The sequence below is a fragment of the Megalops cyprinoides genome, chromosome 1, assembly GCF_013368585.1.
Source record: "Megalops cyprinoides isolate fMegCyp1 chromosome 1, fMegCyp1.pri, whole genome shotgun sequence".
Classification (NCBI taxonomy): Eukaryota; Metazoa; Chordata; class Actinopteri; order Elopiformes; family Megalopidae; genus Megalops; species Megalops cyprinoides.
Window position 1 is genome coordinate 3547271 of NC_050583.1, and position 24485 is coordinate 3571755.

Below are 24485 nucleotides of genomic sequence, written 5' to 3' on the forward strand. Positions count from 1 at the left end.
TCAAACTACTCATCTTTAAACGAACTAATAACCTGTAGTGTTTTTTGCATATAAAATATATAAACTAATTATGATTTCATTTTCCCAAATTTGGCCAACAATCAGTAAAGTTCACAAGAATTATACGACACAGTTTGATAAGTTCAGCAGTTAGAAATGTTAGAACAGTTCAAATCTCTCTCTCTTTCTCTCTCTCTCTCTGTCAGTAAAATGTAGTGGGATCTTGCGGCAATAATTCCCAATGTATGCATTGTCATACCTTATGCACAGCTACAGATTTAAACTTGACTCTTTCTCTTCCTTCGAGACAGAAGAGTAAGGTGGAACCTTCCACTTCCAGCGTCACAGGGTGCTCATTAATGATTACCTCACTGAAGCAATAACATACTGTAAAGGCAAATCTGTTCCTGTAAAAGCATATTCACCCTGCAGCACTCTCCTACTGAAGAAGAGTGAGAGGTCCCTGTGTGACTGACACGCAGGAACTGTCAGACCATCAGTCATGAAAATCGACCTTTTCACCACCCTTTTCTGTGAGTATTTAATACTTTTAACCATTTAAATTCCAGAATTTTTGAAGTGAATTCAATGCAGTTGACATGTCAAGAAAAAGTAAGACTCTTTCTACAGATCAACAATGCTTCCCTGTTTAGTCTTACACTGCAGCTGAGTCTTATTACAGTTTTTTTTACAATCATTTTCACACGTGTCTCAATACCATGTCCACTTTTTCAAAACACTTAACACATTCACCATATCAGTAGACTATGTGAACTAAACTATGTATACTTATGCATTGCTTTGATACAAAATGCATTCAATCACCACTTCTTCCGAAATTCATGAATACCCCTCTCAGTCAGTGTTCACCACCAGCAAAATTCTGTACAACTACAGCAAATTTTGCAGACATTTAGATACTCTGTTCAAAACAGTTAACTTTCAGTTCAAAACTAAACAAAATTTGTAGATGGAATTATGCTGCATTTTGACAGACAAATGAAACTATATGCTTGAAATAAGACAGATTATTCTGATTTTAGCAGAAAGTTTATTCAGTTTTTTGTTTGCAGCCTTGTTACCACTTTTGTAAGTGGTCATATTTGCATTGAAATTTGCATGTACATAGGCAAAATATAGATGTAGTTGTCGCTGAAGAGATTTTTCCACCATTACTGCTGTATATGTAAGTTATGGGCTATCAGTGAGAGAAAGTGACCCAAGAATGCAACTACAGTAAATTTATCACACTCAACAGTGGTATCTACAGTATTGTGACAGGCAAAACAACAGATCAAAAAGTTTGATCTTGGTGTTATGATAGCTGCTTGGCTTCAAATATTTATGGGGTGTGGGCAGTGTGCAAAAACCCCGGTGGCAATCAGGGGGTCCCCCCCTGCCCATACCTGCCAACATTTAGGTTTCAATATACGGGAGGTTTTTTCGGCTGGGGTAAATAAAGAAGTAAATAAATAATTGTATGTAGTGTGTGGATTGTGTGAATGTGCTTTATTTTATGAAAACCTGCGCATGTCTTTTGATCACAACTTTTGAATCATTGCAATGAAAAGCAAATACATCATTTTGTGTTTATTTTTCATACAAAGTGGGTAATGTCAGCCTTATGTTGGAGACAATGCAGAAATTTGCTGTGATTTCAAAACCGAATTACTCGACAACACTTTGTCGCACAGAGAAACAGCTAGTATCATCGGAAAGAGTAAGTTCTGCTGTTTATTTTGATATATGTTGTTGAACATATGTGAAGCGATAGGGACTTCATGACTTATTCAACTGAGAAGCAGGAGTTTGAAAATGGGTGAAAAAATTATTAAAGATATTACTTTGCAGAAGTTTGATCTGTCTTTATAACGTGATTACTTGTACAAATATGTACAAATATGTGACTAGCATCATAACAAAGCTCCGGTTCCGCTCTTTTTTGTGATATCTATGTAATGACGAGTTCATGAGTAATTCAGACAAGAGTAATGGGTATGGAGATGGACGCAGATCTGAATGCAGATTGTAACTACGAAATTTTATGTAAACTCAAAATTATTTTTCTTGCCAACACTTTGTCGAATAGACAAGCAACTCATCGTCATCGTCAGCAATGAATACTTTTTGAACAATTCAACCGAGAAGAAGGGATGGGAATTTGGACACAGGCTGTGTCTGTCGGGCTTTAAGGGTTAAAAGACATTTTTAGTGACAATTACAAGTGACAAATAATTTTTTTCAAGATTTTTCCAGAGACCCCCATAAAGATTTTTTCTAAAGGTTGAAGGCAAGGGAGAATGTTGCAGTAAATGTGAAATTCATAAAAATTTAACCCAAAATACAAAGGACACTATGGGTCAGCATTAGGGCTACAGCAGACTTCTAGTGGTAGTATCATGTGTTGTTGTTTCACTTACTGTACGAGAAATGAAAAGCATCTGCAGACTTTTTGTTGTACTATAGTATACCTCAGAAATTGTAGCATAGAGCTGTCATGAGGCATACTGCAGCATTTCAGATTTATTTGTTTGGTATTACAATATGCACTGTAAACTTTACTTTCCTTTTTTGCAATGCAGCACTAATCTATGCAAAAACAGAGAATACAGCAACACATAATATATGCATTTTGCAATGGTTCAAGTTGTTTCTGTTTTTTAGCCCATTGTATTTTGAGTGACAAAGTAGTCTTGCTGGGAGAGAGCATTTGCTATTGTTATGGCAGCACAAGTCACTTTTGGGTGAAGGATGAAGTGTTTTGGTGGTTGTAGTGCATTTTGCACAAAAGATTAACTGATGTGCTCATATGCATGGTTGTTACAGTTTTTTTCAATTGCTTACAGTTTTTTTCAATTGTTTAAGCACAATTTTGAAAACAGGGCCCGGTTTTTCAAAACACTTCACACAATTAGCACAACACTACATCCAAGTAGCACAACACCCCAGATCATTTGCAAAATGGAACACTTTAGTCAAAACTATACAATTTCTTATAAAAACCCTATTTTTTTGTCATAACATAAACACATTCATCATATGGTCTGATTCTGTTTGAATCAGTTAAACACTCCTGTGCTCAACCTAAAACACTTTTAGCATTTATACAGAGAAAGTGTAAAAATAAATTCACCAACACTACATGACATCAATTGTGCAGACTAATGAAAATATTTCTTTTCATATACTCTAGTCAGTCAATACTGAACATTTCAACAAAACATTCATAACAAAACATTTTCCAGTTTTCATACAGTATTACTGAACGTACCATTGCACTGTAAGCTTACAGTAGTACTGTAACATAAATTACGTATCCAGTTCAGTACTGAAAAAAAAAATCATCTCTCTGCCTAGCTGGATCTGGCCACAGGGCCTCGTCAACATCACAGGGTATATTTTCATTTGCAAGGCAACGTGGGAAGAATCTTCTGGAGTGACGAATCCACCCTTGTATTGATGCTGCATCAATTTGATCACATGCTTCCTCCATAGCTTGAATGAGGGGCGTCTGGACATAGGGCCAGAGATCATAAACCTTCCACCACCATGCTGAGAAGAACTCCTCGATGGGGTTTAGGAAGGGGCAGTATGGTGGAAGGTATTGAACTGTAAATTGTGGGTGTTGATGAAACCAGTTTTGGACCAGAGCAAAACGATGGAAAGATACATTGTCCCGGATGACAATGTATTGCATCTGGTCCCTTTGGTTTGCTGCTGTGATAATATTGTGTGATTTGTCTAAAAATGTAAGAATGAGGTCAGTGTTGTAAGGACCCAAGTTGGCATGGTGGTGGAGGACCCCATTCTGTGTAATGGCAGCACAAAGTGTAATGTTACTCCCACATTGCCCTGGCACATTGGCAATAGCCCTGTGGCTAATGATGTTTTCCCCTTCTTCTCACTGTTGTCAGGTTAAATCCAGCCTCATCAATGTATATAAACTCATGCGGGACTTCCTCCGCATCCATTTGCAAAACTCTCTGAAACACAGCAAAAAATCACATTGTGTAGATCAAAATACTGTAGGTCTGCTATACAGTAAAATTACATGTACAGTAAAAAGGTTATGTGTGCAAAACTTACCTCCACATTTTCACGCCGCAGGACTTTCACCCTGTCTGAATTTCTTCAAATGGCACTCTATACAGTTGTTTCATCAGAACTTGATGTTTTTTAAGGATACGGGCTATTGTTGACAGAGAGACCTGTTGGACATTATTGAAAATTGTGTGATCATTGACAATATGGGTTTGAATTTCTCTAAGTCTGATTGCATTACTGGCCAAAACGAGGTTTATGATCTCTCTCTTTTGCTCCTGTGTGAATATGGGGCCCCTCCCTCCTTGGTGTTCTCGACGTTCAATCCTATGTAGGCCAAACAAAATACATGTAGCTTACTGTAAAATGATACAGGAATAGATACCAAAACTGTTGATATAGTACATGCAGTAAGCTATAGATTTTCTGTTGACAGAAGATAAGTTTCTCACCTGTGCTCTTGATGAAATGTCCGAACTATTGATGCCACCGTGTACCTGCTTAGGTTAGGCTCTCAGTACTCTCAGTCCAGCCTCCCTCAGTGTTAGTTCATGGTTTATTACATGGTCCACAAGTGTAGCACAAATTTCATTAGACAGATTTGGTTGTCTTCTTCTTTGTGCACATCCTACCCCTCCTCCAGGTCTTCCTCTCCCTCTATCTCTTCCTCTACCTTGGCCTCTACCTCTTCCTCTTCCTCCACCTTGTTTTCTCCGGATTCCCCCTCTCATCCGCACTCTCCCTCTTTGACACCGTCCATTTGTGTTGAAGACAGGTGAGCTTACCTGTTGCCTTTTTATAGTGCTTAAACCTGATTGGTGTGTCTACAATTAAGCACCTGTGTGTGTGCACACCTGGTGGCTGTGTTTAACCAATTGGTTCATGGGTGTGTTCATTTGAAAGCCTTTGCTTTGAAATTGCAAGGAAATGGCATCATGATAAATTTCTGTGTCAAATGTATGCAAGTGTGTTTAGTGTTTTGCAAATCACTGTGTGTAGTGTTTTGCAAAAAGTGTGAAGCTGACAATGTGCTTACAGTTGTGCAAATCTGGGCTGGTGTTTTGCTCCTTGTGTGTAAGGTTTTGCTAATTGTGGGAAAGTTTTAATTTTAGTGTGTAAGCAATTGTAAAAAAAACTGTAAAATGGAAACTAGACAGGTTTTAGATGATCTGCAGTAGCACATTACAGGGCAAGCTTGTGGAATGAAAGTGTGTCCTTGCATAACAGAAAGAACCTTCACATTAAGTAAAGAGCCACTTAGCTAGATACAGCAACAGCACAATCACAATCACAGTAACTATAAATGTATCTGTTGTGCAACACCTTGCCAAACAGGAAACTGCAAACGAGTGAATCCCCACCTGAAAGTGTGTCAGGTACATGGTCAGGTTCAGCTGTCAGCTTTTTGTTAATTGTCCGAGGTGAGTGTGTCCAAATGTTGGGTTCTTCACGGGTTATAAAATAATAGTAATACCTACTCATCTTGTGTCAGAGGAAGACGACTGGAGGCGGATGTTGATATATCTCCTCAAGGACAACACAACACAAATCAAGGTCACAGGATGGCAACCCTGTTTACAGAAAGATTCTGGATATTTAGCATATACATTAGCCATTAGACTACATAGAAAAAAGCATAACAAATATTACTTATTATATTATATTATATAATGTATTGTAAGAACAACTACAGTAGCAAATAATAATGAGCACCATGTGTGTGTAAGCTACAGTGCTTTCCTTGTGGGAGATTTTATTTTACAGTATATAACCTGATGAATATGCATATGAGGCTGTAGAGGATAGCAAGGGGTTAATGCTCGGAAACTTGCTGAAACCATTCTCTCACCTGCAGGGGGCGCTATTGTGCTGTGGATGGGAGCAGAACAGACCGGTGAGTCAACCTGATGTTCTCAATCAAATGTTACAGCCCCCTGCCACTGCATAATAAATTCCATTCTGAATGTGTGGAAGGTCTCAGTCTTTATCAGTCTCTGTCCCTCTGTCACTGTTAGGTGGTCTGCAGATCAGACTGGTTAATGGGAGTGGTCTCTGCTCTGGGAGAGTGGAGGTCTACCTCAATGGCCAGTGGGGAACAGTGTGTGATCATGGCTGGGATATGGATGATGCTGCAGTGGTCTGCAGGCAGCTTGGCTGTGGGAGTGCTCTGTTTGCTCCAGGTAGTGCCTACTTTGGAGAGGGGAACGGGAGCATCTGGATGGATGATGTTCAGTGTTCAAGCAGCGAGTGTACTCTGAGAATGTGCACACACAGTGGGTTTGGAACACATGACTGTAGTCATGATGAAGACGCTGGTGTTATCTGCTCAGGTAAGGAGTCACTGAGTCTTAATATCTCTTGTGTTCAAGAAGCAACTTCCACTACTCTCTCAGAGGTAGCTGGTAGATAAGGCTTTACTAGTGCTGGGTCCATCTGCTGAGTCGTTTTCTCGAGAACAGACCCACCAGTAGCCACACCACCCTCCAGCTGTCTTCTGCCTTTTGGCAGAAGCTAGGCAGGGTTGGGCTTTGTTAGTGGAGGGAAAATCAAGTTGCTGCTAGAAGTGGTGCTGGTGGGACAGTCTTACCTCTGGATCTTACAGTAGACAAATGTCCCAGTGCAGTGATGGGGACACTGTGTTGTTGGAGATGTCGTCTCTTGCATGAGATGTTAAACCAAGGGGCTGACTCTCTTCAGTCATTAAAGGTCCCATGGTACGAAAAAGTAGGCAGTTCCCCCCGTCATGTCTATGTTCATGAGACACATTCAGTCTCTTTGCTTCTGGCATCTTTTTGAAATGGCTTGTCAATCTCCTGTGTTTAAGAAGCGACTTCAACTGCTCTCTCACAGATACCTGGTGGGATAAGGCTTTCCCAGTGCTGGGTTTATCTGCTCTGTTTTAGAGTCATTTTCTCTAAAACAGACCAGTGTTGGGCTGCAAGCAGTGCTGGTGGTACAGTCTTACCCCTGTATATGATAGGAGACCAATGTCCTAGTGCAGTGATGGGGACACTGTGCTGTTGGAGACCTCGTCTCTTGGATGAGATGTTAAACCATGGGCTTGACTCCCCTTTGTCAGAAAAGCTCTAATGTACTCTTAAGTAAGTCCCATGAAGGTCCCATGGTTCTTAAAGGAATGTTCTGGGGGTCTAGCCAACAGTATAGAATCAACTAAGGTAATACAGGAAGACCTAAACAGCATCCAAAAGTGGGCAGATACCTGGCAGATGACTTTCAATTTAGATAAATGTAAAGTCTTGCATGTACGAAATAAGAACCTTTGACAAGACTACTTCATGGGTGGAAAAAACTAGAATGTGCTCAATTTGAAAAGGACTTGGGAGTAATGGTTGACCCAAGCTTAACAGGATCTAGGCAGTGTGCTGTAGCAGTAAAAAAGGCCAACAGGATGCTGGGATATATAGCCAAAAGTATTGAGTATAAATCTAAAGAGGTTATATTGAAATTATACAATGCCTTAGTCAGACCGCACCTGGAATACTGTGTGCAGTTCTGGGCACCGCACTATAAAAAAGATACCGAAGCTTTAGAAAAGGTTCAAAGAAGGGCAACTAAATTAGTTCCTGGCATGAAATATAAATGCTATGAGGAAAGACTCAAGTTACTTAACCTATTTAGACTAAGCGAGAGGAGGCTTAGGGGTGATTTAATTGAGGTATTTAAATTTATAAAAGGAATCAATAAGGTTAACTATAATAAATTCTTTAGGGTGAGTTCAGTCTGTAAAACAAGAGGACATAAATGGAAACTAGTTAAGAGTAAGTTCTGCACTAATGTAAGGAAATATTATTTTACACAAAGAGTTATTAATACATGGAATAGGTTGCCAGGTCACATAGTTGAGGCAGAGACCCTTGCTGTGTTCAAGTCTAGACTTGATGCAGTTTTGGATACTCTTTAATTAAGAAATGGCGAGCTTAGTTGGGCCGAATGGCCTGTTCTCGTCATCGTATGTTCTTATGTTCTTAAGAGTAGGAGGTCCGCCACTGTCATTTCTACATTCTTGATCAGGCTTGGTATGGCACACATTCAGTCTCTTTGCTTCTGGCATTTTTTGAAATGGCTTGAAGACATTATTGATCCAACTTCCAGCTCTAAGGGCTCTGTAAGCATGAGGATCCACATACAATCATACATATAATCATATCATCACAGGGCAGCAGTGTGGAATAGTGGTAAGTAGCAGGGCTTGTAAGTGAAAGGGTCCCAGTTGATCCCCTGCTAGGGCACTGATATTGTAAGTTTGGGCAAGAGGTACTTAAATGGTTCTATGAATGGTACTATGAAAAAGGGGTTTGTGACTGGCCCTCCAGTGAGAATGGGGTACAAAGAGGCAGCCGGCTTCCAGTATTAGAGTGGGAGAGGGGGATAAAGAGCCAGCCTGGTTCCAGTATTACAGTGGAGAAAAAGGTGTAAAATGAGCTACCCTTGTTCCAGCCTTTTGGACTGTACATACAAGGCTGGTGTCAGCTGTGTTCTTTTCCACAGATATAGATGAGTGCACAGACACCTCTGTGTGCGGCCCCAACGCAACCTGCAGCAACACTGTGGGAGGATACACCTGCTCCTGTCACCATGGATACAGAGCCCCCGCAGGGGTCACTCTCACCAACTCCACATACCCCTGCCAAGGTAAAAGATAAATACACACACAACAACAACAACACACAACTGTGGTCATCATGAAGATGCTGGTGTTATCTGCTCAGTTAAGGAGTCACTGAGTCTTAATATCTCTTGTGTTCAAGAAGCAACATCCACTACTCTCTCAGAGGTAGCTGGTAGATAAGGCTTTACTAGTGCTGGGTCCATCTGCTGAGTCGTTTTCTCGAGAACAGACCCACCAGTAGCCACACCACCCTCCAGCTGTCTTCTGCCTTTTGGCAGAAGCTAGGCAGGTTTGGGCTTTGTTATTGGAGGGAAAATCAAGTTGCTGCTAGAAGTGGTGCTGGTGGGACAGTCTTACTTCTGGATCTTACAGTAGACAAATGTCCCAGTGCAGTGATGGGGATACTGTGTTGTTAGAGACCTAGTCTCTTGGATGAGATGTTAAACCAAGGGGCTGACTCTCTTCAGTCATTAAAGGTCCCATGGTACGAAAAAGTAGGCAGTTCCCCCCGTCATGTCTATGTTCATGAGCAGTCTTGGTATGGCACACATTCAGTCTCTTTGCTTCTGGCATTTTTTGAAATGGCTTGAAGATATTATTGATCTAATCTCCAGCTCTAAGGGCTCTGTAAGTATGAGGATTCAAATACCATTATACATATATTCATTTCACCACAGGGCAGCAGTGTGGAACAGTGGTAAGTAGCAGGGCTTGTGACTGAAATGGTCCCAGTTGATTCCCTGCTAGGGCACAGATATTGTCAGTTTGGCTAAGAGGTACTTAAGTGGTTCCGTCCTTACTATGAAAAAGGGGCATTGTGACTGACCCTACAGTGAGAATGAGGTACAAAGAGGCAGCCGGCTTCCAGTATTAGAGTGGGAGAGGGGGATAAAGAGCCAGCCTGGTTCCAGTATTACAGTGGAGAAAAAGGTGTAAAATGAGCTACCCTTGTTCCAGCCTTTTGGACTGTACATACAAGGCTGGTGTCAGCTGTGTTCTTTTCCACAGATATAGATGAGTGCACAGACACCTCTGTGTGCGGCCCCAACGCAACCTGCAGCAACACTGTGGGAGGATACACCTGCTCCTGTCACCATGGATACAGAGCCCCCGCAGGGGTCACTCTCACCAACTCCACATACCCCTGCCAAGGTAAAAGATAAATACACACACAACAACAACAACAACAACACACAACTGTGGTCATCATGAAGATGCTGGTGTTATCTGCTCAGTTAAGGAGTCACTGAGTCTTAATATCTCTTGTGTTCAAGAAGCAACTTCCACTACTCTCTCAGAGGTAGCTGGTAGATAAGGCTTTACTAGTGCTGGGTCCATCTGCTGAGTCGTTTTCTCGAGAACAGACCCACCAGTAGCCACACCACCCTCCAGCTGTCTTCTGCCTTTTGGCAGAAGCTAGGCAGGGTTGGGCTTTGTTAGTGGAGGGAAAATCAAGTTGCTGCTAGAAGTGGTGCTGGTGGGACAGTCTTACCTCTGGATCTTACAGTAGACAAATGTCCCAGTGCAGTGATGGGGACACTGTGTTGTTAGAGACCTAGTCTCTTGGATGAGATGTTAAACCAAGGGGCTGACTCTCTTCAGTCATTAAAGGTCCCATGGTACGAAAAAGTAGGCAGTTCCCCCCGTCATGTCTATGTTCATGAGCAGTCTTGGTATGGCACACATTCAGTCTCTTTGCTTCTGGCATTTTTTGAAATGGCTTGAAGACATTATTGATCTAATCTCCAGCTCTAAGGGCTCTGTAAGTATGAGGATTCAAATACCATTATACATATATTCATTTCACCACAGGGCAGCAGTGTGGAACAGTGGTAAGTAGCAGGGCTTGTGACTGAAATGGTCCCAGTTGATTCCCTGCTAGGGCACAGATATTGTCAGTTTGGCTAAGAGGTACTTAAGTGGTTCCGTCCTTACTATGAAAAAGGGGCATTGTGACTGACCCTACAGTGAGAATGAGGTACAAAGAGGCAGCCGGCTTCCAGTATTAGAGTGGGAGAGGGGGATAAAGAGCCAGCCTGGTTCCAGTATTACAGTGCAGAAAAAGGTGTAAAATGAGCTACCCTTGTTCCAGCCTTTTGGACTGTACATACAAGGCTGGTGTCAGCTGTGTTCTTTTCCACAGATATAGATGAGTGCACAGACACCTCTGTGTGCGGCCCCAACGCAACCTGCAGCAACACTGTGGGAGGATACACCTGCTCCTGTCACCATGGATACAGAGCCCCCCCAGGGGTCACTCCCACCAACTCCTCATGCCCCTGCCAAGGTGAAGGGCAAATACACACACACACACATATTCATTAGATTTTTATAGATTTCCATGATTACCCTGCAGACATTTCATCATTTCTCTTCTCATTAAACACATACTGTCCATGTACAATTAGTCACTTGGTAGACATGCTCATCCAGAGCTACTTACAAATGTGCATTCATAGCTGCACAGCTACTGAAACATTAGTGCCGTCTTTGAAATGTAGTGCTTCTCCTCTCTGCTTTGTGCAGATGTGGATGAATGCAGGGAGAATGCTACAATCTGCGGCTCAAACGCAACCTGCAGCAACACCGCTGGCAGCTTCACCTGTGAGTGTAAGGAGGGATTCATTGCCAGCCCGGGGCTGGAATGGAAGTTGGGAGTCACCACCTGTACAGGTGAGTGTGGAGGGGAAGCTGGGAGTCACCACCCATACAGGTGAGTGGTTAATTGCAAGGTAAATGAGCAAACACACATACCACACTCATACACAAACACAGACACACACACACTTTTTGACTCATAAGGATTTTTTGGCATTTTCTCCCCAAACTGTGGTAGGACTTCGAAGCTTTTGTAAAATTCTACAATTCAACAGCTAAGGCTGAGTGTCAAGGCTCGGTACTTCTAAAGCACCAAACGAGTAACATCTACTACCAAGTATGGAAATCTGTTCATGCATTTGGTGCTACATTTCGGTACTTTGTGGTAAGGACTCCCTTTCTCAATTAAGGCTTTGCTCGCAAAGAAATTCTCATTTGATTGTTCAACAATCAGACGTTTTATAAAATGCACCAAAGGGTCTGATTGGCTGACAGTGCAAAGCACTGCATACACCAAGAATATTGGAATAGGAAGACAAGAATTTTCAGTCATAAGGCTTGAATGTGAATGGTTACTGAACTGCGCATGAACATCGAGATATATATGGATCGAGCCAGCACTTGCCAGACAGTGATAATGAGCACAGACGGTCTTCTATCGAAAGATATCATAAGCAGTTCCCTTGAAAAGGGAGGTCCTGGCTGGAATATTTTAACTTTCTGAGTGAATAGGTCGACAACTACACCAAGGTTACGTTACGTAGATATGTAGCTAGTTGCCTCATTGTAATGGGTTCTCAGCTAAAAATCTCAGACAAGAATAGGGCTAACTAGCTGCAAACATTTGTCAGTGCCTAAAAGTGGAATATTGCAGAAAAATTTGTGTGACTTTTGCCACTTATAATCGTGCTTGCTAGCTTGCTGGGCAGTTATGTTGATTACAGTAGGATTTGTTATAAAGCGATATAATTGTTATTTTAATTCCTGTGAGCTGCATATAAAGCTGTTACATGAAAAAATTACATGTTCCTCGCTTGCTACAAATGAAGGCCTTTTTTTCATAACCCGCATTTTTTCTGACATTAGCTAGTTCAGACCACACGGATTCACAAATCATTGCTAGCTAGCATTAGCTACCTACCTTAGGCATTATTGTTATAAATGGATTGAAAATATGACTGTAAACCCCTTTGTTTGGCAGAATAATAAAATGGTAAAATAATTGTGTACATTTCATATTTCACTATTTATATAAGCTGTTCATACAGTTGTTCAGTAAGCGAACAATAAATACTTTGCACTGTGGAAATTGAGAAGTGTTGGTTTATTTTGTCTGATGAAATGAAAATTTTGGTTATAGTAGAAAACAATTGCTTACAACAACAACGAGTATAATGAGGTACCGAAAAAAGTATTGTTTTGGTACCGGCACCGAATTCCAGGTACTGATATCGACTCCGATACTGAAAAATTTGAAAGGATACCCAGCCATATCAACAGCCATGATTAGCTAGCTAGCAGACTGGTCCAGACTATTTCCCATTGGTGCACTCACTGGGTGAAATTCACCACGCCTCTCTCGTTCTACCGCTAGGGTGACAATATTCATTGACAGCACATAAATACATACATACAGCACACAGCGATGTGGTCCACCCCACCTTCAGAGCAGTCTAGGGTAGGGTGGGGGCGGGGCGTCAGTGTTGGCGGGGGTGGGTAAATAGGACTGTGTCACACAGGGCAGGTGACAGGTGTGTTCTTTTCCACAGATATAGACGAGTGCACAGACACCTCTGTGTGCGGCCCCAACGCAACCTGCAGCAACACTGTGGGGTCATACAGCTGCTCCTGTCACCATGGATACAGAGCCCCCCCAAGGGTCATTCTCACCAACTCCACATACCCCTGCCAAGGTGAAGGACAAATACACACATACACACACACACACACACATATGTTTTGGTTTAGGATGTCTTGGGGCGCATTGCCATAAATTTTTACAAAGCCCCGTTCAAAGATTTTCTTCAGTAGATTTTATACATCACCATGATTAACCTGCAGAAATTTCTCCTTTTCTCAAACACATACTGTCCATGTACAATTAATCACTTGGCAGACACGCTCATCCAGAGCTACTTACAAATGTGCATTCATAGCTGCACAGGTACTGAAACATTAGTGCCGTCTTTGAAATGTAGTGCTTCTCCTCTCTGCTTTGTGCAGATGTGGATGAATGCAGGGAGAACCCTACAATCTGCGACTCAAACGCAACCTGCAGCAACACCGCTGGCAGCTTCACCTGCGAGTGTAAGGAGGGATTCATTCCCAGCCCGGGGCTTGAATGGAAGCTGGGCGTCACCACCTGTACAGGTGAGTGAGGATTGGAAGCTGGGAGTCACCCCCTGTACAGGTGAATGGGGGAGAGGGCTGGGAACACCGTGGAGATCATAGGATTTTCTGAAGGCCACAACAATTTTTCCTGCAAAGCTCAATCAGATGTGTTGTTTCCTGAACTACAGAAATGCCTCCTTTACATGGAGGAAAAGGCTTTTGCTATCTTCATCTGGCAAAAGAGCACCTCAATGAAGGTCCAAGAAGGCCTCCAATCATGATCCAGTTGATGGGAGGGCAAAAAAGGTCATGGTTCCACACAGTTATGTCCATGCAAATGCACTGGATAATCATATGGTTTCGGACCTTCTATTGAAGAAGAATGAATAGAATGTGAAATAAAATGTGAAACACCCTCCCTTACCATGGTTTGCTCACTCATTGGAAATTTGTCACACACCAAAAGCATCATCATGAAATAAAAAAAAAAACTGCAAATACAGATTTCTCCCTACCATGTGATTTACCATTCAGTTTGACAGATGGGTCGGTTAATTTACTTGGTATTCATATCCCAGAGAACATGAATGAAATATCAACACTTAATTTCAATAATAAACTCAGATCTTGCAGCCCTGGAAACGAAAACATTTGACCATTTATGGCAAAACAGCTTTAATTAATTCATTAATTGTATCCCACTTTACCTATTTATTCATGGCATTACCAACTCCTGAAGAATAATTTTTCAAAACATATGAGCAGAAGGTGTTCCAATTTATATGGAACGACAAACAAGGTAAAATTAAGTGGACATATCTCTATAATGATTACGTATCTGGTGGTTTAAAATTACCCAATTTAAAAGCATTGAATCTCTCACTTAAAGCCTCCCTTATTCCTAAATTCTATTTCAACTCACAATGGTTTTCCAGTTGATTACTTAAGAGTGTTCACCCCATTTTAGAAAAAGACTTTTTCCATTCTTACAAATCAAAGTTATGCGTTATTCAGTAATTAATTACATATTCTCTATTTTCTCCACTTTTTTTGAAAGAAGCTCTACAAAGTTGGTTACAATACCAATTTCATCCACCAGAAAATACAGAACAAGTCTTACAACAAATCATATAGCTGAACTCCAAGATTACGATGGAGAGAACAATGATTTTTTAGAAACAAATGTTTGACAAAAGCATAATTTTTTATAAAGGATATGGTTGATGATAATAAAGATATCTACAAATTTTACTTAGAAACAAAGGTCTTAGTTGCCATATCATGCAAGATTTTAGATAGCTGGGAAAAAATGTTAGATTCACCAATGCCATGGAATTAGATCTTCATAATCCTTTATAAAACAACACTAGATTAAATAATAAGATATTTCCAATACAAACTAATATATAAGTTCCTGGCAACAAAAAAGTTGTTAAATATCTCGGGAATTGACCCATCCCCCGTATGCCGATTCTGCCAAGAAGAGATGGAATCTGTAGAGCGTTTGTTTTGGTATTGTCCGATTGTGGCCTTATTTTGGACAAAAGTTTAAGAATGGTTATCAATGCAGGATGTTTGTCTTCAATTAAACTTGTTTACAGTGATACAAAACACTCTCACGTAATACAGAACATAATTATATGCTTGGAAAAGTGTTTTTTTTTGGGTTGACCTCAGTGGAGACTCTAAGAATTGAGAGATTCAAGACCTTTGTAAACTATTATTGTCGAACCGAGTGTCTTAAGGCACATGAAACAGGAGCTTTAGCTTATGCCAAAAGATGGGATAAAGTTAGAGAGGCTAAAGGATGGAATTAGTAATATATTTAAACAAAGAAGGTAAAGAATAATGAAATATATTGTTTCACAAGGAAGAAGACAGAACAAGATGTTGTCCTCCTCTGGGGGTGGGGTAACTTAAAAAAAAAATATTGATTCGTTTAAGTTAGAGTCCACGTTCTATAATCTTTGTACAATGCTGTTGATATTTTGTTGCTGTATTTTTCTTTTTTTCCCTCCACATGTATTTGTACATACATTTATTTTGTCCATTTGTCGATCCAGCCATAGCTTGTCCTTTCCACCCTGTCTACGGGAGGGGTAAGGGGGGAGGAAGGGTGAGGGGGGTTAAAGGAGGGAGGGAGGGTGGGGGGTGGCTAGAGGGTGGGGGGATAGTGGTCTATTTCTTTGAATCTGTTTTTGAAGACTGTTCTCTGTTTGTTCTGTATAAAATCCAAAAAAAAAAAAAAACTGCATCATTTGGTATGAAACTGCTCACTCCATTCACATCCATGCTATCCTAATAGTGGGCTCACTTACGTATCAACTTGCTATGATAGATAGAAATTGTTACTACTTTAAACTTACTGCTGGCCATTAAGTTTAGTGATTGAGAAATCTAAATTTGAAGTGAAATAAGCAAGCACTCATGAAAATGTGTGATCAATACTGCATTGATTTCTCATTTAGCTGTTACCAAACTTCAAATAACATCAAGTATGTTGAAAAATTAAGTTATCACAATTGTTGCCTTCTCTTTCATTCAGAATTGCACATCAACAGTTAAATGTATCATTTGTGACCTAGATTTCTTTATTTGTGTTATATTTTCATGACAACTTGATCACCACAAGGAAATTATTTATGATCAATGATCAATTCCCTTTGCCAGTCCTTCAGGGTGATATACATTTCTTACTTTTGACGTGGTACTTTTGAGGATGTCTCCCTCTTGTGGGTCTTGATGGAAGTGCAGTCCTGAGCTCCAGTTGCAGATTTAAACAGATTCCTCCTCATGATCTGCATTCACTGTCCCTAGACAGACAGGTCTGCATTTGAAATGTTTACTATTGCTTGTGTTGCAGGTGTGACAGAGGGCTTAAATACAGCAGAATGTGAGGTGAGAGCTTTCATTCTGTGAGCAGGGGTCGAGCCAGCAGGGGGTAACTGTTTATCCTTCAATCGCTACCTATTATCTCTGTAACTCATTATTATGTATATTGTTTTTTAAAGATTTTTCCAGAGGATTTTACCTTGACCCAGATAACCTCCCATACCTGGATTTATTTTTAACCTACATGACAGTCCTTTGACGAAAGGCCCATCCGTGTCCACACTCAGTACATTTACAGCATTTTTTCTTTTTTGCTGTGTTTTACAAGTTTTGACGGTTATGTCTGCAAGTAATGAGATTGAGAAGTCATTCCCTAAATGATCAGCGCTGACTGGTTGTTTGTTCCAGGGTAAATCAGTGGAGTGGTGCCAGCTGGACTCTGTGGTTAATCTGCTAGACAACAGCAGCTCACTGGTGCTTCCACCCACAGTGAGTTCAGTATCTGCTGCCGTTTTCACTGTGCTGTGTGTATTTAGTGTGCTGTGTAGCGCTGCACAGATAGTGGCAGCCATGTTGCAGTGGAAACATCCTTCCTCTGTCCCTTCTCTGTCTGTCCCCACTCTCCCCCTTTCTTTCCATGATGATAAAGTGTAAAGTGATGTGTGTGTGTGTGTGTGTGTGTGTGTGTGTGTGTGTGTGTGTGTATATGTGTGACCCTGCTGGTGTATGTCAAGCTTGAGCGGTATATATTTTTTTGCTCTGATATGCATTGTCAGCTGAGAGACCTTGTATAGAAAGGTGTGTGCCTTTCCAAATCATGTCCAATCAATGGAATTTCCCACAGGTAGATTCCAGTCAAGATGTGGAAACATCTCAAAGATGATCAAGAGACATGGGATGCACCTGAGTTAAATTTCAAGTGTCGTAGCAAAGGGTGTGAATACTTATGTCAGTGCAATATTTCAGTTTTTTATTTTTAAAAAAATTGCAAAAATTTCTAAAATCCTGTTTTCACCAGGGCCCACAAATATTGCAGTATATGTTAATATTGAATATCAGCCCAAGCCTAGTGTATGTGATTGTTGTGTCACTGCAACATTATTACTGCTACTGTCGTCTTGCTGTGTCATTTAGATGCTCTGTTATTATGGCTCCATTGTTAAATACTGTGTTATCCATGTTATTACTGTGTAACTGATGTGTTATAGCCATTAAGCCTCTGCCATTAACATGTATTATAACAGTGCCATTATTAGCATGTTATAACAGTGTTATTGTACTGTCATACAGACAGTGGAAACGCTGCTGAATGCAACCCTGAATGCTGTGGATGTGCTGTCTGTGAGGGAGGGTGAGGTCAGAGACAAGCTGAGAGATACCATGCTGGAGGTCACAGAGAAGCTGGCGTCAGCGCTGGTGAAGCCCACACAAAACCAGAGCTTTGCCAGCGTCAATACCACACAAATAGGTTTGCACCCTCCAATAACCGTTTAGCACAGTCCTTTGTGAAAGAAATGTGCTGTGCTTATATCTCTTTACTGACTTCCTGTGAAGTATAGGATCCAGTTTAAAAAAAGACCTAAAGACCCGTGGCGATCGAGCTTTTGAGGCTGTTACAACGAAACTGTGGAATGCTCTGCCCACACCCTTAAGGTCTGCTGATTCCGTGGATTCTTTTAAAAGGCAGCTTAAGACATACTGTATCTGTTTAGACGGGCGTTAAGGTAGTCTGTATGCACCAGGTCTGCATTTTTATATTTATTGTGCATTTTATTGTGTATTGTACATTTTTATGTATTTATTGTTTATTTTATTGTGTACTTGTATTTTTATTATGTATTGTGTATGTATGTAGTAGCTCGGGGGGGTCATTTCATCTTCTGTGTTTTCTCTGTTTTATGTTGTATAATGCTTAAGCAAAGCATTATATTATATTATTGTCAGTTTATTCTTTGCTCTTGGGGCTAAGGGTAGGCCAGCATATACAGTGGTTTGACTGGACAAATTTGGTCAGAGTTCCTTTAAAGGATGTGTCATAAATCTGTGTTTTGTGCCCTAAAACTTTTAGGAGCAGAGTTTTTGCAAACACCAGTGCTGATTTCTGAACACCAGATTATTGTGAAGTGGGGACTGCCTGTAATATAGTACTGTAAATTGCTCAGTATAAGCAAATAATTTACAATGAAGGCATTTACTGTCAGGTTTTTTCCATCTTTTCTGTCAGAGGTACAAACATTTGCCATCGGGCCAGAAGCCAACCTGACAGACACACCTCAGCTGAAATCGAGAAACAACCTTTTGGAAATTGATCTACTTGGCATCGCTAAGAACAACAATGGTGAGTTCAGAATCCACACCTCAGCCAATCACACGGTGCATTGTTCATTATTTGGTCCTTTTAGATCTTGGATCTGTTGGATCTTTTTTAATCTGTGTGTGTGTGTGTGTGTGTGTGTGTGTGTGTGTGTGTGTGTGTAAACCAACAAAAATCATTTTTTTTCAACACATAACTACAAATCTCTAAACAAGACACAGCATTATAACTTCAGCTGATGATGTATGTAGGTTATGTTCCTTAGCAGTTAAGGTTCTGAGTTGTGTTGGTTCTGTTGGTCTGTTCTGCAGGATCTGCAGCGGTGGCCTTCATGACCTACACCAACATGGAGGACGTGCTGAAGGCTGAATTCTTCCACACGAAGAGGAAGAGCAACAAGACCATGATGTCCAGTGTCGTCTCTGCCTCCATCCCCAAAACTAAAAACACAACATTGCCCAGTCCAGTCAACTTTACCCTGAGACACCTCATAGTGAGTCTTTGCTCCATCCATACCCCTCACTAATACCTTTAACAAAGTTTCCACTGTAATGACATTGATTTGGTGTCGCTCTGAACTTACATGTTGAGCCTCCCTCCCTTTCTCAGCAGGTGGACCCTGAGGGCCAGCTCACCTGTGTGTACTGGAATCAGAGCAGGTGGATCGTGGATGGCTGTGAGCTCACAGAGACCAACACCACTCACACCGTGTGCACCTGCAACCACCTGTCCACCTTTGCCCTCATCATGCAGACGGGCACACCACCTGAGGTGAGGAGTGAAGGGAGACGAGTAAACCAATCAGAGAAAAGACAAACAGATGTATTAGGTGGGCCCCAACCAAGACGATCAATACACAGCACAAACTCATATGCTTCTCTAGCTCAATGTAAAACTGGTTGTCCATTGACTCCTAATCAGCAATTCTGACACATCCTAACTGAACAATTTATAGTACATATTATAAGAAGCAAAGGATCCATGGTAGCAAAGAGCTTTAGCGTTCTGAGAATCCACATCTGTCCATTGTGTCCAATGCGCTGGACAAAAATTTGCCTTATTACTGTATGTGCTGTTTGAAGGAGTTGGTTGTGATTTGAATGGTGGTTTGATCTGAAACCACTAAACTGTTTTACTGCACTGGGCTGGAACGAGAGTTGAATATTCAGAGTATTACTTGCAAAAAGCTGGTAGATCTGGAATAAAAACATATTTCATCATTAAGAACCCTAAAATGAAGCCCTACTCCTTGATGAACCATTTAACAGGAGAAGAAAGTCAGTGTTCAGACCATGGTTCAACTGGTGTTACTGAAATGCAGGAGCTGCCATATTTTTTTTATTATTATTTCTGTGGATTTCTGTTTTGATTGACTTTTCCAGGATGACATCATCTTGAAGTGGATCAGCATGATTGCATTGTCAGTGGGGCTGCTGTTTCTGGCCCTGGCCATCCTGACCTTCATCCTCTTTCGCCGGAACCCTAAAGTCAGCAACACAGCACGCCTGAACCTCTCCGTCTGCCTCTTCCTGGCCCACCTGCTCTTCCTGCTGGTGCAGAGTTTCCTCTCTCACATCCAGAAGCACAAGGTTCTCCACCCACAGCTCCCAACTTTTACCTTATATCAGAGACCTCATCACTGTGTATAATTTCAGTGCCGGCTACCTCCTCAGTTCTTTACTCTTTTCATGACATCATGACAAGAACTAAGCATACGAATATGGGACATTGACAGACAGTTTCTTTGATTAACAGACAGTTTCTTTGCCTCCACTGGTGTGTCTGTGGCCTGTCCTAGCCTGACTAGACAGACGCATCCGGGCAGACAGGTTATGTAATCACCTCCATCATAAATTGGAGTTCATGTGAAGTGGGCAGGGTTTGCATTATATAACGCAGAGGAGGTGGTCCTCTGCTTGCATTCCCACCCACCTGGTTATGGTTCATTCATACAGTAACTATGGAGATTATTCAATAAGTCGTACTGAAATACAATATTAGTTTTGAATGACTTCAGGAGAGTCTGTCAACAAGTGGAATAATGGGCAATCCTGTAGCACAGGGACCCATTTGCTCCAAAGGTGCTTATATTTGCAACTTACAATTGCTTTGGTAACGTGATGTAATACAAAAAATGTTACAATATAACTAAAACATCAACTACACAAGGTATCAAGTTTGACAAGTTCCCTTTTAGTATTTTGTGTACAAACACTAACATTAGGGTTGCCATTTATTATGGTTTACCTCTATGTATCCATTTACAAGAGCAAATGTAACACCTACTTGTTGCCTGAATAATTCAGCACTGTTGTTGTTATCTTGTATCCTTTGTTGTTAATTCAAGCTAATGTAGAATGTAAAATTGAAACTGAATGTTGAATGGGCTTATTTATTAATATCAAAGGTGACTTTACAGACACTTTAACTGGAATCTAGTGGTTAAACTATTTAAATTATCTACAGTGTGGTGTAATACATAATATATTACTGCACTGTATTTTATAAAATCAACCCAAAGGAAACAGTCTGAAGTGTCAGCATTTATCACTTAGGCAACTTGCCTCACAGTTAATTGCCAGTGTTGTTTGTTTTCCATCACAAATACTTTGGAGAGTTCACCGATTACTAAAATGAATAAAAGTGAGAAAGGATTTGTATTGTTAAAATTAGCACTTGCATTTATTTTTAAATGAATTTTGCAGACAACTGTTGATTGAATGTAAGGGCAGGGTGTATAGCATTATACAGGGTTTGCATTTTTTAACTTTGCATCAGTGATGGTGGTGGTAATGATGATGTCGACATGTGCACAGGTGTGTGCAGTGATCTCGGGCGTGCTGCACTTCCTCTTCCTGTCCAGCTTTATGTGGATGTTCCTGGAGGCTCTGCAGCTCTTCCTGCTGGTGCGCAACCTGCAAGAAGTTAGGGTTATACAGAGGGAGGGAATCCACTTGGGCTTCCTGCTGCTGATTGGCTACGGCATCCCCTCCCTGGTGGTGTGTGTGTCTGCAGGAGTGGTTCCCCATGGATACGGCAGCAAAGAGTGAGTGCAGACAGGGGCGGGGCTAAGGGGATGGGGCAGGGCATATACAGTGTGACCTACTGTTGTTCTGTAATATGAGAAGACTGTACCCAGCAAATTTTCTTGTTTGAGTAGAATTATAGATATTTGCAGAGAGGTGAGATTAACTGGTTCACAAGTGTTACAAGTATTAAAGTTCACAAGTATTAAAGTACTCCTGGGTCATGGAAAGCTAGCAGCATTATGGACAGCTATGACATTTATGTAGACATTGTTCTGGATCAGCCTGGAACTGTTCTTCCCTGGTGTCATGGTGCTGGACTTGACTCCATACTGGACTGGATTCGATTGATTTGTGGGATTTCTGTAACTTTGAGGCTGGTTGATCGTAGGTGCTGGCTGAAGACTGATGAAGGCTTCATCTGGTCTTTTCTGGGGCCAGTGTGTTTTCTCCTTGCAGTAAGTACTTGACTTACTTGTTTGATATCTGTTTCCAGTTACAGTCTGACTTTCTTTTGATGAAAATATACCATTGTCTGACCTGTACAGGTGAATGTCATCCTCTTTACTACCATCACTGGATACCTGTGGTTTGCTCTGGCTGGCCGGGACAAGGAAATCTCTCAACTGAAAGACACCAGGTAGGAGAGAACAGGTAGAGGAATGAGAGGACAGGTGTTTGTAAGAGAATTTAGCTAGGCAACAACAGATAGATCAAAAACAGTTGCAAGGAAAAGTAAAGGAACAAAAAGACAAATACAGGTGTTAGAGAATGGACACAGGTATAAGACACCTCTGGTGCTAACCCATCTCTCTCTCTCTCTCTCTCTCTCTCTTTGTGTCTCTGTGAAGGATGATGGTGGTAAAAATACTATTCCAGTTCATCATTCTTGGTTGCTCCTGGATGTTCGGCTTCTTTGTGAATAACAGCAAGGTGCTGGAGTATCTCTTCCTGCTTATAACCTCCCAGCAGGGCACATTCATCTTCCTAGTGCACTGCGTCTTCAGAACAGAGGTGAACACCCACCTGTTCTACCCACTTGTGCCCCTGTTCCCCACTCACTGTCCTGGTACCAGTCTGCCTTACCTGCTTAGCTAACTCATCTTCTTTTCCTTCTTCTCACCTCTATCCCTGATGTTACTACCCTGTGTCTCTTCCTCTGTGTCATTCATTAATTTACCACTCTTACTTCTAACCAATAACCCATCTCACTTACCAATCTGTATCTTCCCCATTTGGTCTCACCTGTGTCTCTAATCTGTACATCCTATCTCCTCTGTCTCACCTGCATCTCACCCCCATCTCATTTATCTTCCCAGACTCACCTGTCACAGCTGTACCTGTGCTCTGTTGTACCTTTACTTCCTCCTATGTGTGTTGCAGGTTCAGGAATGGTACAGGAAGTGGTGGAAGATCCTTCGCAACTCCAGTGATGCCTCTGACTCCTGTAACTCCTCCAAGACATTCCCGATGTCCTCGAACGTCACAGTGAGTGAAAGCTGACAAAGGTGAAGTGTCAATAAGTTCTCTGCAGTGGCAAAGGCCCTGTATCCAAGCTCTTGTAATATACCAGTCATGCACTGAGAGGGGAATCGGCTTTTTCCTGCACATTAGTAATGCAGCAGTCTTGGATGGGAGCCTTCCTCTGTGTTGCTGTAATGTTTCAGATTCTGCACTGTAATGATCCCTCTGATTTCTCTACATTAGACTGTGCCCAAAGCCTGCATTATGTTGGAAATAAAACATTAGAAACATAGACACTTTTCAAAAAGCAGTATTCAGGTGACTATATTGTAGATCCTAACAGGTTTCCAGGATAAGCTTCTCTCCTGATGTCATTGTTTCTTTATTTTTTCTTGCAGAACAAAGAGTCCACTTTACAGGAGATGTGTTCAAGCCTTTCAAAAGCTGCCAGATGAGTGTTCTTATGTGAATGATGCAATTATGTGCTTGTTACCATAATATAATACATAATAATATGCATAATACTTAATTTCAGTGGTACAAAACCATTAATAGTCCATTATTTTCTTTCTTTTATTTTCATGCAAGAACAAGGGATAGACCTTGAAGTCTTCTTGTTCTTCCACACATGGTACAATAACCATTAATAATCCATTCTTTTTTTGTATTATCATGCATAATAACTGTGATATGAATAATGAATCATGAATAACTGTTCCTGGGTATCATAGTTATAATGGAAAATGAATTTTATGTCTTATTTAATGTTTTATGTACACAGTAGCTATCCCTCTCCAGATTAATGACAAAAGGTTTTCAGTGAGAACACTGGCTATCAAGAAGGGATTGACATTAAAGTAGTAAATTTCCTAGTTCTCACCCTCACAAGCTATACGAAAGCATGGTTTAGGTAGTTATTTATGGTGGATCTGCCAGGCACACTGTCCCTATGAATGGAGCAGACCCAAGAGACTAAACCTCTGTTAATGAGACAGTTTTAGCTGTTTTAGTTACAGAGCAATAACAGAAAAGCCTGTCCTTTATCAAATAGAAGAGCTGATGGCTGTACAGAGGCATTTCACCAATCAGAGAAAAGGGAAAACACAGGAGCAGCCTGTGGGTTCCTGCCCCCCCCCCTCCCAGCAGCACGGGGTGTCTTACTGTGTTGATATTGAGTGAAATGGTGTAACTGTTTATCTAGCTGCCATATTCCAGGGGTGCTTCACAGTAAGAATGTCCAGTTATGTAT

General features: G+C 41.1%; 1 protein-coding gene across 1 annotated transcript; it reads left to right on the forward strand.

The window, feature by feature from the left end:
• Positions 1 to 5916: 5916 nt before the first annotated feature.
• Positions 5917 to 23275, forward strand: LOC118783187 (adhesion G protein-coupled receptor E1-like). The gene is made up of 20 exons (XM_036536931.1): positions 5917 to 5935; positions 6057 to 6290; positions 8551 to 8694; positions 9680 to 9823; positions 10815 to 10958; positions 11198 to 11344; positions 13039 to 13182; positions 13493 to 13639; positions 16464 to 16498; positions 16841 to 16921; positions 17723 to 17900; positions 18657 to 18770; positions 19058 to 19239; positions 19356 to 19517; positions 20129 to 20335; positions 21563 to 21792; positions 22164 to 22230; positions 22321 to 22412; positions 22624 to 22786; positions 23156 to 23275. Exons 1-20 carry the CDS (start codon positions 5917 to 5919, stop codon positions 23273 to 23275), a joined length of 2754 nt encoding a protein of 917 aa, XP_036392824.1.
• Positions 23276 to 24485: the final 1210 nt, after the last annotated feature.